This window comes from Sabethes cyaneus, chromosome 2 (genome assembly GCF_943734655.1).
Source record: "Sabethes cyaneus chromosome 2, idSabCyanKW18_F2, whole genome shotgun sequence".
Classification (NCBI taxonomy): Eukaryota; Metazoa; Arthropoda; class Insecta; order Diptera; family Culicidae; genus Sabethes; species Sabethes cyaneus.
In genome coordinates, this window is record NC_071354.1 from 174477088 (window position 1) to 174494158 (window position 17071).

The 17071-nt window shown below is 37.0% G+C and overlaps 1 protein-coding gene across 1 annotated transcript in view; it reads left to right on the forward strand.

Moving 5' to 3' along the window:
- The window catches only part of LOC128738379 (serine/threonine-protein kinase NLK-like), a 152160-nt gene that overhangs the window by 104455 nt on the left and 30634 nt on the right, over positions 1-17071 (forward strand). The window contains 1 exon segment of the mRNA XM_053833458.1: positions 5577-5706. Within this exon segment, the coding sequence (XP_053689433.1) occupies positions 5577-5706 (130 nt within the window).

Consider the following 17071-nt stretch of genomic DNA (forward strand, 5'->3'; position numbering starts at 1 on the left):
TGCTTTGCTATATACGCGAATTTCGATTTCGAAAAACTACAAGGTATACAGCCCTAAGGATTGTACGAAAGGGTGACGTAGGACTATATCAGATCATCAGATCAAAGACTAATGTAAACTACATTTCTGGCATATGTATGTTTATAAGAATCTGAGAGCGCCACTGTTTAAGTGAATGTTTAAAAGAGAAGAACGAAATATTCAGATTCAGTTCTTCAATTCTTAATGCAATGCAATGGTGGCTTTGAAAATACGTGGACGGTGATTCATAAGTACAACGCCTGCAACCTTTGAGACATAGAAATTTGTTTTAAAAATTACTTGAGTGCATCATAAAGGTTGAAATGGTAATGAATGGCCAATTCTTGTTTTATTTGTATGAGAGTCCTTATCCTCCTACCACAGGGTGAGGGGCTCAAACCATCATAAAGTAAATAAATTCAAAATAAATTCATGCCTCCAAAAACCCCACATGCCAAATTTGATAGCATTTGCTTGATTAGTTCTCGAGTTATGAAGAAATTTTTATTTAATTTGTAAGGGATCTGCCTTTCTTAAAGAAAGCAAAGGTGCTAATCCGCCATAGAAAAAATCCCCCCCCCCCTTGTTAAAAGACGGATAGGTCTCATTATATCGAAGAAAAAATTCCAGCCTTCTAAAACCCCCACATGCCAAATTTGGTTCCTTTTGCTTGATTAGTTCTCGAGTTTTGAAGAAATTTGTATATTATTTGTATGGGAGCCTCCCCTCCTAAAGAGAGGAGGGGTCTCAATTTACCATAGAAAAAATTCTTGCCTTCTGAAACCCCTATATTCCAAATTTGGTTCCATTTGCTTGATTAGTTCTAGAGTTTTGAGGAAATTTCTATTTCATTTGTACGGGAACCCCCCCCCCCCTCTTAGAAGGGAAAGGGTCTCAGTACACCGTAGAAAAAAAATCCTGCCTTCTGAAACCCCCACATACCAAATTTGGTTCTATTTACTTGATTAGTTTTCGTGTTTTGAGGAACCTTGTGTTTCATTTGTAAAGGAGCCCCCCCCCTCTTACGCTCCCCTTAAAATTGCTCTCTTACCCCCCCCCCCCCCCCCTATAAAATTGCTGGTCATTTTATATATCCAACGACATATAAATTGTTCAGTTTTGTTCAGTAGTTTAGTAGTTATTAACATTTAAAATTTTTCGTTCAAACGTTACACTTCTATTTTCGTTTTCACAAAGTGCTATCCAGTCCCAGTATAGTAAACAAAGACGTAGTCCTACATCAAAAAAAGTCCTGACGAAATAAATCAGAAAATAAACCAATGAATCACGAGCTACATGCACTGCTTCGAGAAATTCCAATCGTACACCAGGCAAAAATTTGGAGACTACGGTGGACCGGCCACGTCGCAAGGATGCCGGACGACTGTGCGGTGAAATGCGCTCCCTTCAAGAACCCCATCGGCCCCAGGAATAGAGGGGCTCAACGTGCTAGATGGTTCGACCAGGTTGAAGCTGACTTGCGTTTGCTTTACCGCACCGTAGTCTAATAGACACGAAGAACAAAAAATGTCATCACTCGCATGACATTTTTTCTCGGTGCGTGTATGATAGAAATATGTCACATGACTGGTCTACATGACGCGTCTATAAATTTATGTCATCAATAAGTACATTTTAAGAACCCTGTACACCTGGTGCACGACCCTTCTTCACATTCTGACATCTGGTAATGTCTTAAAGCGATTAATGTTAAAATCAACAAATTTTGCATGCATCTGTTTGACTGGCAATGAATGTCATGACTGTCCAAGTATTAATGTTATATGAGTAGAATTATGTTTCAGTAAAAATATCATCAAATAAAAAAATGAATAGTCACTATCGACGAATTCAGAAAGAGAAATGACGATCCTACCAAAAAAAACTTCAGTATAATCTTAGGGCAACTATTTTTTCCGAAAGTGTGTAATAAAAATTGCTCTGCCAATAACTTATCAATAGCAGCTGTCTGAATTTAGATGTATCTTATCATGCAATATTCGCAGGTATAAATTCAGGGGTGACATTGCGATTCTCGTTTCGAGTGATTTTGGTTCGTTTCGACCACGTTAAACGTAAGGCAAAAATTTAAGTGAATAGAGTTTTCATCATCTCTGACTATTTCTACAGTGTCAATATTCATCAGTTTAGTTCATCAAAAAAAATTGTTTCTTTATTGTTATTCATATCCTTTTAGAAAAAAGTGTAACATGCGGGAATAGCTCATAATCGGTCGGTTTATACCCCGGGAAATGTTTTCCTAGCACAAAGTACGATCAGTAGAAACCTTGAACGCAATACAAATCACACTACTTCCAAAATCTGAGAAAGGGTGTTAATAGGGGATTCGGAAGGCTATCATAACGTCAGCCGTTCCTAACTATACAAAGTCCGTCATTTCAAACCCGTTGTTGAGGTGAATCCGATTCCAATATCATAGCCTCCGGCTCTGTCAGTGAGGACGCTAGTTGAATGGCAATTAAGCTGTGTGAAATCGGTTGGCAATTCCCAACGCAGCCATCAATGAGAGTCGCGGATGCTTTCCGCATAGAAACAGTCGGAGTGCGTACTTCTGGCGATAAATATTGGTCAATTAGAGTGCTCTTGGCACTACTGTCGAAAAATTGCCGTCTCGGTCTCGTGCTCTCATTTATAACCGCTGGATGATTGATGTTTTTGCTTGTACGCTATTAATCGCGGTTTTATGATTCGTTAGAAACACTTGAGGACGCATAAAAAACGCGCTTGGAGGTTTGTGTTTTTTATGAAACTTTTTCATTATTACTGTGTATGTACAATTTTGCACTGTGGTTGCAGTTAAAATCGTCTGAATGCATTAGCATAAACTTTAAACCAAAGAGGTTAAAATTTCGAAATGAAATGGAACAATGATCGGTTTTCGCTTTTGATCTTTCAAGCTATCATCACACATTTCGGTATTTACTAACGAGCTGACTTACGTGGGAATTTCATGACCCTACACTGTGTGCTTGCTAATATAAAATCTTCCCATAATTTGAAAATCAGTAGTCCAGGGGTCAGTCCCGGCGTAGTGGTTAGCATTCACGCCTCTCACGCCGAGGACCCGGGTTCAAACCCCAACCCCGCAGAAGTCACGAATGACCCAAAACTGGTTAAAGTGACTATAATCTAAACAAAAAAAAAATCAGTAGTCCAAGATTGGCTCATCACTGATTTACTTATTTGCCGCGAATAGGAAACTTGTTCCACAAGGCACCAATCTTGAGTCTTTACTATTTTTATTGCGTTGCATTGATTGTATTATACATTTTTCTTTGTATTGAAATATTCTTATTGCATGAAAAACTGTTAAACTGGTGATTTATAGATCTTGGATTGCATTTTGACATATTTTGCCATTTTTTTGTTTTTAAGAATGCAAACAATTGGGTCCTAAAATTTTACAATGTACAATGTTACTCAAAAATTTATGATAGCTTTGAACTTGGATTAGGTCTTGGACCATATTGGATTCCAGTCTGCTCGTAAAAACTAAATTACTATCTATTACTATTGTATTCAAAACGGGGAAAATTTATTTGCTAACCCATTGAATTTTATAAATATGTATAAATTTCAAACATTAAAAAAATAAACAAAGCACATTCTCCCCACTGCCTTTAATGTACCATCATTTTTTACAAAATTCCGTTTTTTATATCAATTATATAACAATCAATTATCAATCAATCAATCAAGTATATAACAAATGAAAGTATAATCACAGATTTTTTCATTATAATTTGCTATTTAGCTCGAAATTCAAGTACAATCTTGAAATTATTACAAAAATTTATGCTAGAGATATAAAATTTGATAAAACTGGATAAACTATGAGAGATCACTATTGTTCGGGTATGGTTAATTCCGGAAGTTTTGATTAAAATTGAAAAATCATTATAGCCAATTCTGATGATTGCAATTTTGCAATTTTATAGGTTTAATAGGCTACAAACCATTCCATGTATGAAGCAATAATTTTGTATCATAACTATAACAGTAACAACTCGCCACATAATAATTAAAAATATGTTTGTCGAACATTTTGTCTTACGACAACTTTTCTCCCCCAGCATCGCATAACAAATGAGGCAGAAAACAGTGTCACTGTAAATTTCAATTTCAATAAATCAAACTTTATATGCAACTTCGGGGTGTAGTGACAGCTGCAATAAGCGCTACATAGCAGATTGGTACCCCCCTTACATTATTATTGGGCGATGCCGAATCGATATCTTATTTTTAAATCGATTTTAACGGCTTAGCTTTCTGAAATGTTTGTTTATTTTAATACTCTCCGATTCAAAATTTATGCTAAGTACAAAATTTTCCTTATAAATCAAAGTAATGCATTATATTATGTAGGTAATCATGTTCGAGTCTTGATTGCAAAGAACATAAAAAACAAAGCCGAATTTTGTTTTTTTTTTTCAGACATAAAACATTACGTATTTTTCGCGCCCCTAACCATATCGTAATGCAAATGATGTTTTCCACAAACATCACGGTTGATATCGATTTTTCCGAAGCGCAACACATCGATTTGCCAGAGAACTTTCCCAATACTTACTTACGCGCCGAAAAATACCACAATTATGGGTAAACGTTCGAGCGGCATTTTTTTTTATTTTTTGTATCCAACTGCGACGGTCACGCGGTTTGGACTATTTATTGACAACCGGGAATTAACGAGTTTGCCCAGCTATCGAAGTGAAAAAGGGTAACACAAATGGGGTAGAGAATGGGAAGGAATGTATTATTATTATTGCTCTCTTTATGCGGCATCGTGAATGTTGCAATGCTGCGCTGCTGTGGGTGGGTTTTCCGCAGCTTCAGGGCACACTCACGTATACAGTTACGCATGACCAGTTGTTAGGCCGGCTGTTAAAAATACTGTAATCGCTTTCGCATATTAAGTTAGTCATTCAAAGACATTTATGAATTTATGCAGCTCATTATTTTTTCATTAAATTTTTCACAGTATGAGCAGTATGTTAGTCGTAAAGATAATTAATCTTTAAAAAAATGGTACTCAGAGTGCATGTTACCCGTCTATGCATCGGCTGCTTCAACTAGTTGCAGTGTTAAAATAGTTGAAATTAAAAAGACATCAACAATGTACCTACTGTGTTACAAGGACAAAAGCGCGAGAAGGGGAGTCAACTAATCACGAAGTCACTGCCAAATGTTGCTGTTTCCATTCAGAGTTGAATGGCGTTTGAATTAATTCAAACTTGCCGCCTTGTTTTCAGACCCTAAGCCAGTGACAAAAAAGCATGTCGGTCGGCGTTTGCATATTCTATGTAGTAATTCATTCGGAGTCAATTCGCAAATGTTTTCCTCTATCATGTTGGTCAAGACTGCGCCAGTACTATTCTTAATACCATGACTATTGATCGCTTTTTAATGTTTTTAATTTACCATTATTCCTGTATAATTATTCTATGACGGAGTTGGTCCGCATAATGAAAGCAACATGTACCGTCACTGAAAATTAATTATATTTTTCCGTTTTTCTCGTTCTTAATTCACAGGGCTGTCACAGATCCTCGTGACGGACGGCGAGTCGCACTGAAGAAACTGCCAAACGTGTTCCAGTCGCTGGTGTCATCAAAACGTGTTTTCCGAGAGCTAAAGATGCTCTGCTTCTTCAAGCATGAGAACGTAAGTATAAAAATTATATCGCTTCTGCTTATAATGGTTACGCTGCGTACATATAGCCGTTGTTTGTTTGCTTTAGTCACAGTGCATTTGTAGCGTAAACTTCGCACCGACTCTATCGGGAGTAATTACTAATAGTTGTGTAATTACCGGTGCAGGGGTTCTTGCTGGGTTCTTGGTGCATCCGCAGTCTAGCGAATTTATCCCCCCACGGGTCGGCGTGTGTTATTTATTAGCTTCCAAGTATTAGTAATCAAGTCACATGAGAAGATCCTGGTTTTTATGTTATTTATTTAGAATTAAGATTGTTTTCCCTTCAAAACATCATTACGACGTTCCATTAAGGGGGGTATAGCAGTTTTAACTTTTAATTTTTTTTATTCATTTCTAATATTTTTTCGTGACAACGCGAAAGATGAATTGATTCGAGTTTGTTGCACTATCATTAAAAATTATGTTTTTATATGGAAACTTTTTGCCCCCTCGCCTACGGCTCTTTGAAGTTGATTCAACTTTATGCTTTGTCTTGACTTATAATGAAGTCAGGCATTTTTTTTATAACGGTAGTCTTTCCAATAGAACGAGATCGTTTAAACAAAACAAAGTTTTGGCGCTACATTCCGCTTTCGGAACTTGACCTTCTATTTGTATTCGACAGACTTCGAGGAGAATTGCGGGGTTACTGTTATGATCCTATTGACTATTATAGCGTCTCCCAGTCGAGATTCGAACATAGACCAGCGTCGTACGTCGAGGTCAACTGGGGGTCATTTCTATTGCGGAAAAAGCACCTAAAAATAGATTCTGCTCAATAACTTTGCACTCGATTTTTTATTGCTTTCAAATGTTGCTTTCAGTTATTTAGTATGTTACAATACACATTTTCTCTGAAGACCGTTTATCGCTAGGAAAAATATTTAATGAGCTATGAAATAGAGTGTTGATCCACACCAACACACTGCTGTTCGGTAGAAACCAGTAGACATCAATTAAGAAAATCGCTATCAAAAGTGGTCTTAAATTACTTCCTTGAGGAACCCCGCATTGGGGACTGATTGTTGTTGATTCAGCCTATCCTATCTTTATGTATAGCAGTCGCTATGTCAAGTAAGATTTCAGCCATTCACAAAGTCTATCCGAAAAGCCAAGACGTAAAAATTTGATTTCATGATTCACTGTGTCAACAGCAGCTTTGATATCCGTAGATATAGCGTCAATTTGTACACCATCATCCATCTTGCTGATACAGAAGCAAGTAAAATCACAGCGGTTCGATTCAACAGAACGCTTGTCGAAAAATCCGGGTTGAGATGGCGTAATGTAGCGTTTGCGTGCTTTAAAAATCACTTTGCTCAGTATGATCTCTATGCATTTCGACTCAGGTAACAGCGCAGTTATCCCACAATACTTGGCAATATCCATTTTGTATCCTTTTTTGTATACTGGCGTTATACATGAGCATTTCTGTCCGACGTTGTAGTGAAAGATTGAAAATCGCTTGCAGAGGTTCTACACTAATAATAAAGCATACTTTATAGTACGAAAGCACACGTTTTTACAACGAGAAGATGTTTTCTTCCACGAAGTAGATTCGTAAAATCAGTCCTGAATAATTCATATAGGGCAGAAGCACCGGTTTTAGCCATAACACCTGTTTTGGCCATACTTGTATTTACGTGTTAATTGATGAAATATATGGCTAATAATGCAACTTTAGATGAAACTAAATCAAATTTTTGATATTTTTCCATATAACTTATATGAAAACTAATACTAGAAAATTATTATTCTAGGAATATTGCAAAAATAAAAAAGGCCTCCCTTAATTTCCCACATATTGCCAGCATAGTACGAGAGGAACTTTCAGTACATAACATTTATTATCTAAAATTATTTATTTTTTGTTGGGTTTTTCCATATGGTGTAATGGATTATTTCTCAAACCATATCGATCATACGATAAACGTAAAGAAGTATATTTTATATAAAAAAGGATGTTTAGCCATAGGAGATCAAAAACTTTCGCTGTGCCGCTTTTGGCCATACGTCAAAGCAATTTCATATTTCATATGCCCGTTTCGCCATATGTAAAATCTATTGATATTTAGTTCTGAAATGGTGATCGTGGAATTCCAAAATTTGTTCTTTTTTTACCGCTGGAAGACAATGAGTTACTTAATTGATTAATTTATCAATAAATTTATTGACTACTTGATATGCTTTGTTGAAGATTGTACACAAAATGATGGCTTCATCGAAAAACATTGCCTGTCCAATCAAAGGTGTACATTGAGGTGTACAATCAAAGTATCTTCAGAATACGCGACCCGTAAAAATACGGTATCTAAGGTCTACAATTTGATACCGTACGTGTGGCAAGAGGCAGAAAACCACAACACAGAGTACTGGAACGATACTGTCCAAGGAGGAGGAAAAAATTGTTTCCTGGCTTATTGAAATACTACGTAGCGATTTTATAATGCAGCATCATACGTAGTTATTCAATGTGAAAGATTTTCTTACCAAAAACAATCGTGATACTCCATAAAATATAATTTTTCATGTAATTTACATATTGTTCAAAATATTCACAACTTTTTTGGTAACTTTTATTTACGTTGGACAGGAAATGGTTCTCGTCTTTCATGGTCCGTCATCAACAACTATCAATTTGGACTCCCGAAACTGTAACTTCAGCCAGCGCCCGAGTTAGCGAAGCTATCATGGAAGCTTCCACGTGGATAAACTACGAAGGAATCATAATTAATTTGATAATTGTTTTGATTATTCTCCTAGGATAGCGTTTCAGAAAAGAAGTCGCTCAAGGTTTTCTCTCTACACTCTACATGGGGACTTGGTCAAAGAGAACGGGGTTGGATGACCACTTATAATTTGAAAAGCCATGTAAATACTGGAATAAATTAAATAATACATATGGTTTTCTCAAAGGGAAGTTCAAGTTTTGCTTTCATATCTCGATAGGTTCTAATGTTCCTCGATTACATAAGAAAGTACTGTATCAGACTTAAAATAATGTTGAAATATAATCTATTTCTAGAACAGCATAATTTTTTTTGCTTAGTTTCGCTATAAGCGACGATTTCTGTAATTGAGATTAAGTAGCTCGAACAACAGTATGTTTAGAAAGGCTAATTATTTTTTTCCTTACGATACCTTACGATCTTCACGATCACAATATTTAAAGAAAACTTTGTTTGAAATTCAGATATCAAAAGGCTGTTACACACTTTTCAAACGTTTGAAGGTAATGTATAAAGTATATTACGATATCTCACCAATCTGTCCTATGTAAAGCTGAAAGTTGAATGTCAATTTTTTGCAGTTGTGGTTTATGAAAAACGCTTTTGTTTAACATAACTCCGTCATGCCTCCCAGTTTGCCTCGAGATATGATGCTGGGAGAGGCTGTTAGAGTTAACAGGATCGCAGCAACTGGTCCTGCAAATGTCCTGCACTTTAACAGCTGGCTGCGAAGTCTGTCGTATAAAAACAGAAGGTCAAGTTTCGGTAGCGGAATGTAGCACCTGGGCTTTGCTTTGCTTTGCTTTTTAAATCGGATAAATTTGTTACACTGATTGCACCCGTAGCAAGCAAAAAATAAAGCAGAAGTTATTGAATCATCGGCTATGAAAATTATCCAAAAGATTTCCCATACTTGATTATATTGCTGCAAAAATGGATTTATAACTGAAAACTGCTTAAAGGATTAGAAATAATCTCAAATAAACTTAAGGATAAGGAAAAAATGATTTTTATTATAACTTTTTTTTTTTCTCGAACAGCAATTTTTGCACTCTTGCACAAGAAAAGGTGCGACGAGAAAAGGTTAAAATTCCGGAAGCAATGCCAATCCGTTACAATTTCATATTAAAAAGATAACTAATTCAGTAAAATTAGTTTGCGTGGTAGTTTAACTTGTGTTGCGATATTTTTTCAGCAGGGTGGCCAAAATAGGAACAATAGTCCTATTGTTCCTATAGAGTGGCGAATAGAAGAACATTATGGCCAAAATAGGAACCCAGCAGAGGTTTTTCAATCGACAAAAAAAAACAAAAAAGCATATTTCCATCAAATAAACTTATACATTATGAAGATTAAGACTGAAATTACCTGTTGAAGAGGTTAAAAATATTTAGTTTATTCGTTTTTTATAAAACGTGATCGATATCCTTAAAAGTTTGACAAACTATGGCCAAAACTGGTGCTTTTACCCTATATAAACAAAACTATATTTGTACGAATTATATTTTATTTAAAACAATGATTCGTGCATTATACGAATGTACGAAAAAGCTCATGATAAAAATAGTATAATATCGACACCTATCGGAAAATAGTGAAATCTTTTTTTCTCCGAAAAAATGCTGACATAATCGATAATCTGGAAGTTGAGCTCGTTTGTCCTATTTCCGTACGAATAGCCGACGCCGCGCCGCCGCAAACCACAGAACCCGACTACTGCATACCAAACAGGTCATAATTGCACAAGTATATTTTCTCTTTCATACAGTATCCGCAACCCGTTCTCGTCGATAACGATGCCAAACAACAACCGTGCATCTAATGGGGTTTGATGCAAGATATACTACGAATGTGCTCTCGTACAAAATACGAACCATTCGAAATATCAACCCACTCGAGCTTACTGTTCCCTCCGCAAGACGCTTCGATCAAGGAGCATATGCCGCCACACAAAGCTGACGATGTACAAAACGCTAGGCAGACCGGTAGTCCTCTACTATATTACAGATTTCCATCGTACACCTGGCGAAAGTTGGGAGACTACAGTGAGCCGGTCACGTCGCAAGGATGCCGGACGACTGTGTGTGGAACCCGTTCTCTTCAAGAACCCTACCGGCACCATGTTTAAATCAGATACCGTTCGTTTGCTACCAAAATCTTATAAAGTCGGTGTTTAGTGGTTCAAAAGTTACGGATTTTTTAAGAAGGAAAGATTGGTAAAAACGATGATTTTTGGGATCTACTATTAATTTCTATTGGCAGCATTGCTCGTTATTGCAATGAAGTTCTATTTGTAAGTTGTGGAAATTATGCATAGAGTAAGGAGGGGTAAAGGTGCGATGCGGGTAAAAGTGCGTTTCAATAATTTATCAATGCAGATTCCGAGTAAATTTTCTACATTGGCATGGATGGGTGACTACTTTGACAGCATGAATCTAACGTAATCTTTGTTTGCTTACGAAGCATAGTTGCTGAGTTATGTGCAAACGTTATGTGCGGTTTTGACGTAATTTTTCGTTATACGGCAAATGCGATATCAACAGGAAGATATTACTTGTTGAAAATTTGTAGCAGCGTTTTACATCACTCACATATCTGTTTTGAAAATACGGTGAAAAGAATTTATTTCGCTTTCCCGTAAGTTAATATAACCCCGTCAAGCACCCAGCGAGGTAAAAGTGCGATTCACGGACGGGGCAAAAGTACGATTCATGAACGAGGCAAAAATGTATAGCTAATTATACAGCCTTAGGCACTATATTACAGATACTAGAAATGTAAGATCTGCAGAAAACTGTGTGCTCTACAGATGTTGACCGAAGGAAAACAATGTTTTTCCGCTGATGAAACAAAAAACAAACGTTTAGAAAAGTTTCGATCTAACGGACGCTGCAATACACCAGCGCAAAATAGGAAAGGTGCAAATTGAAAATATTCCTTACCGAAACATAACGCATATTGAAGATAATGTGGTTTTGTTAGCTACTGTTGTGCTATTTTCATGGATTCGAGCTTCGCACTTTTGCCCCGCGGTATTCGTCCTTTGGCCCGCTAGTGGGGTAAAAGTGCGAATCGGCACTGGATCAGAAGAAAGAAGAATTTCTTTTGCAAAACACTATTACCGCAGATGATTTATAGTTGAATGTGAAGACATTGAGTTACTACATCACTATAAAATATATTATGTTGTTGTCCTTCTTTATATCTCACGAAAATTGATGACAACTTCAAACATCGCACTTATGCCCCGCCCTACTCTATACTGATTTTTGCCTGAACGTTATTCACTCTGAGGGCGAGGGGTTTGAAGATAATTTTCTCTTAGCGATATCTGAACCTGATATTTTTTGTTTTATGTTGTCTATATTTTATGTAATAAAATGTATGCATATAGATTTTTACTCCATCACTCGTTAAAAGTAATCCTAAATATATTAAATTCCCTAATAGAGTTTGAAACTACTGGCGTGGAAGGAGTTGGTTGCTGGCATATACCGCGCTGCGCCGCCGCTCTGCACGCAAGGCAATTTATAGCAAATCCCCAGGAGCGCGGCCGGCAACCATGTGTGAGGTGCATTCATTCGATCGATGTCGGTTCCATTCGCATATCCCCAATGATTTATGATGAAATTTGTCGAAAGCGATAAAGCCGGCGCATAAATTGTGGTGGCTATCGGTAAAATGTGAGCGAGTGGGCGGTAGGAAACCGAAATGATTCGATTCTGCTGAAATTAATTTTTGAACTCGAGTAAAAAACAATAACTTCCACACTCGGGCGGGCTTCGTTGCTACCACTCTGAATATTGCCTTAACAAAGGATAACAATGCAGCTTTTTGGAAACAGTAGTGTACATTGTATGGAAAGAAACATTATATTGATTTAATTGAGCTTGAAAACCTTTAATTTCAATTGCTTTTGTTCAAACTCTAACATGAGTTGGTTTATTGTTAAGAGGACTAATAATTAACGAGCGCAAAATATTACTGTTTCTACTAGTAATAATTACTTTATTTTACGCTTGAATTCAATGACAAAATAGAGTAATTAGTCGCCCAAAGGAAATTGCTGTGAAGCAATTTATAGATATAACTTAAAATTACCAAACAATTGACTGAATCATTATTATTTGTATTTTTGACACACGGTCAGTTGTTGACGATTTAATGAAGAAATTAGATGAGTTCTTTCGAAAAATGCCTAAGCATCACGAGAGCTATAAAAAATATAGCGTCCTCACCACGGATTATGGAGTGCTACCAACAATCAAGCAATACGAATTTAATGGAACGCCGGAAACATCATATTACTACCAACGACCTCATAAGCACTGCTTTCGTAAGTTGTACAACAGATGTTATAGTAAGATAGAATTATACTAACAGTCAGATTCTAATCAACATTTATAAATTCAGTCTTGTCTTTAGGCTTTAAATCCAACTCAAGTTCTGGCAAGGCTCGAGGGCGCCATCCTTATCAATTGATTTGCTCTGTTATAGACATTTATAAAGTAGCAACGAGCATGATAGCGCTATGAAATGCATCGAAATACCACCGACCGAGATTCAATCAGAGGCTCATTTTGGAGCACAGTTTTACACAGTTTACTCACGGGCTGTACGATGGATGAGCGGCAGATGCACCTTGCTGCTTGTTCAGTCCCGTCCAATCCAAACAGCCGTCGCATTGCTAGCACTCGGTTCCTCGGAAGATGCACTGTGATCACACAAATCCGACTGCATCTGTTTACCAAGTCAGTTGCATTTGGTAATCATTCTGCTTGCAAGAGTCTGATGAAAAAAAAACTGGAGACAGAAATAGCATACAAATTGATTTTTCTCTAGTAACCCTATTCTTTCTAAGTGACTAAGGGTGCAGGAGATTGCGAAATCTCCATGACCCAATTGAAGCATCGGCTTACAGACTAGAAAAATAGGTTAGTCTGATGAAAAATTGTTTGGCAGTTAAAGTGGTTCAAGTGTTGTTCGGAGCTGCAACATATTTTAACTAATTTCACATGGGTCTATCTGAATTGCCGAACAAATTTATTTAACACTGGTGGACAAAGTCTATAAAAAGTATGAAAGACGCCATTATTTTACATTTGATTGAGTTGCTCTTTACTCTGATCGGAAAAAAAATGCAAGCATTTGATACAAAATTATCAAACCCAATGTATAGTTTTTTTTTCATGTAGGTAGTTTGTGTTTTTATTTAAGCAGCAGAATTATGTTGTCCATACCGTACAGATTCAAACCGTTTCGATAAACAGAGTAGCAAAATTTGTTTCACACGATTTGCATAATTAGTTTTGCTTCTCGCGTTTTACTCCATTAGCGCGCGCTGCTGTGGGCCTCCAAAACGGTGCGTAATTCAGCTATGCAATATAAAATGATTGTATAAATGAACAGTTTATTTGCTGCTACCTTGGTGCTCTCGTGAAATATACGTTCGCGTTGATGGTGGGGCTCGAGATTAAATATGCTTATGCTAAATGTTCTGTATCCATAATTCACACCGATTTGATTTGAAAGCTGTGCTAGTCGTTTACGTTGTTACGGATTTCAATGTTCCAATTTTTTTTCAACTAGATTTTTTCAAACGTACTCAAACGAGATTGGATATTGACGCCGTTTGTTTATGGTCAAACAGAATTGCTATCTACTAAAATACCGCAATCACGCTGGAAGATTACTATCTTGCTTGAAGCGATGCTATGGCATATAGCAATACAAAGCGTTGTCACTCATACGTCAGATACTGGTTGCAATTCTATTTCAATTAGAATAATATTGTAATTGAATTATAATTATGAACGAGAGCTCGGGCAGTCACGTCCAGTGGTCATTATCGATACGGTTGAATTCAATTATAGATTAACGTACGAGGTAGTTGTTCAGCGGAAATATCGCTCTACGTGGGATAACCTTCAACGGTTCTGGTAGCTAAAGTAGTGAGTTTGAGGGGATATTTATATAGGTATCTATCTTTTTCACACACTATATCATTAGGCGATATTGGAAAAATGAATGCAAAAATATATTGAAAAGTATTTATACCATATACAGCTTTGTTTTATTAGATTTTTTTTTACCGGTGACTATATTCAGCAAGCCTAAATTTTTGTCTGTAGTTTTGTCTGTTTTTTCTGTCTATTCAAATAAATCTCTCAGTACCTAACGTAATATTTATTTTCCAAAGGAAATTTCATCCGTAGCCGGCATTCTTACGGCCAGTTAAAACAGTGCTTCTTCAATTTATCGTCGATATTTCCTCTGGTTTATTATAAGAATTCCTGCATGTTTCTAATCAATAAAAGGGGGAGGGGAGAAACGTAATACCGCAAAGTACAAAGAAATAGTCACTTTGTGCGTTGAATCCACAGTACATGTTATTGACAGCCTGGTAGAATTATATAACTACAATACAACAAGCGCGATCCGTTGAAACAAACTCTGATGTACCACAGGGTAGTAATATGGGGTAAATGTTGTTCTGTACCTAATGATGCGGCGTTGCTACTCACCAGAGGTAGAAGGTTTTTTTGGCTGACGACATGATAACCTGTCTTGTAGTCAGATATATTGCATTAGTATTACATGAGCTTTTGGATGCGTTCAATAATGAAGAGTGGAATGCATGAGGAATTGGTTTTGACCTCAGGAATCTTGCATCATCAGCTATTATAGAAGTAATACAGTTTGGCTTCGAAATTGTCAGAACCAAACTGAGTAGGGTGAAATAGGTGAACGCTCTACAAGTTATGCTTAACAAGAAGTTGGCATTGAAGCACCACATGTTTTGCCCTAATTAACAAGGCCAGCCGTGAAGTTCAAGTTAAAGATCCCCGGTGAATTCAAACACCCATTAAATTAAAAGTTATTAATTAAAAGTAAGACTATTAAAAGTGTATTGCGAAACGACCGACAGCATGAAGAATACCGTTTATTGGGCTTCGACGCGTTGAGTCGACAGTTTTATTTGTCTGTAAGTTGTTACTTGCGAAATTGATACCCAAATAACCTATCGCAATGTTGTAATATACGCGCAGAACAGAAATGGACGTTAACCTTTACGTCCCCGACATCAAAAGCAGGGTACATGCGATTACACCTTTAGCCCAAAGTTTTGTACGGATTGATCAATCCCCTTTGCAGTGACATGCAGTGAAAAATGAGTTTTTTCGAAAATCTGAGAAAAATGGAGTAGCGTCACTGCTAGGGGGATTGATCAATCCATACAAAACTTTTGGGAAATTGAATGTGGGGTCGGAATGAGCAATTATACCAAATTTAACCGAAATCGGAGGTGGTCGATTACAACGGATATGATCACTTGAGAGGGGATGACCCCTAAATAACCTTGAAAATTGAATTTTGTAAAAAACCCAAGATAGAATATTTTAAGACCTTCTTTAAAGTAATTGTTTTGACCAATACTAACATCCTTTGGAGAGAAATCTGAGGTGTATATAAATTAAATAATAAGTGCTTTCGGACATAGCGTGCAGCGGTCACGTTTACTTCTGAATGTGGGTATATGTCAAAAAACTTTTGTAATTTCAAGTGGGACTCGGGGTAAAAACTTACCAAATGTGATTGTTGCATTGTTCAGAAAGTGCTTTTATTCCGTTTAAGAATAAGGCCAGTACGGGGATCTCTGATAATTGATAGATGAATGTTTCTGGGGCTCATCCCTATTTATCGCAGCTGTCACAAACATCTCGAAAAATGTCGGATTAAATGGTGTCCCACATCCAATTGCACCACGGACGAAATGCTGTAGAAAATTACCCATTGGGTATTTTCTCTTGAAAATTTGGGTAGAAGTAGTTTAGAGTGTATTGTTTACACTGTATTTTTATCGCGGTCAGTTTCTCGATTTTTTTGTTTTGTTTTATTTGGTCGGCCACCAGCACACCGAAAGGCTATTGGGCCGTTAGTTTATATAATTGACTACATAGTTACATAAAAGGTTAACATAGAAAAACTTACAAACTAACTTTTTTTAAATGAGATTATACAAAGAAAGTAATTTAATAAACTGTATACATTTTTTAAGAGAACCAATGTCATTTTTAAGAGCCTGGCGACATGTTATAGAATAATTATTTCTAATACTCGATAATTTTGTACATTCATTAAATATATGATTTACTGTTTTTTCAAAAATTGCCCAAAATGACGTCACTCGAAAAGCAACGTCGCGAAATTATTTTGCGCAAACACCTGGAAAATCCGAAACTCTCATTATGGATGAGGCGGACTTCCGGCAGCTTCCGGGGCTACTGTACTTTACCGCCCATCACAAGTTTGATATGCCGGAGGAAGTGGGGAAGCAGAAACTTTCAAAATTTGTCAAGAACTACATGATTTGGAAAGCTATCTGCTTATGTGACATACGGAGTGCTCCGTTCGTGACTACTGGGACTGTAAACGGGCAGATCTACCTCCAGGAGTGTCTACAGAAGCGTCTGCTTCCTCTGTTGAAGCAATACGAGGGTCTTAAAATCTTCTGGCCCGCTTCGTGCCACGATTCAAATGACGTCCTGGAGTGGTACGAAGGGTTACTTTCGTACTCAACGACATGCCCCCCCCCCCCCCTCGAG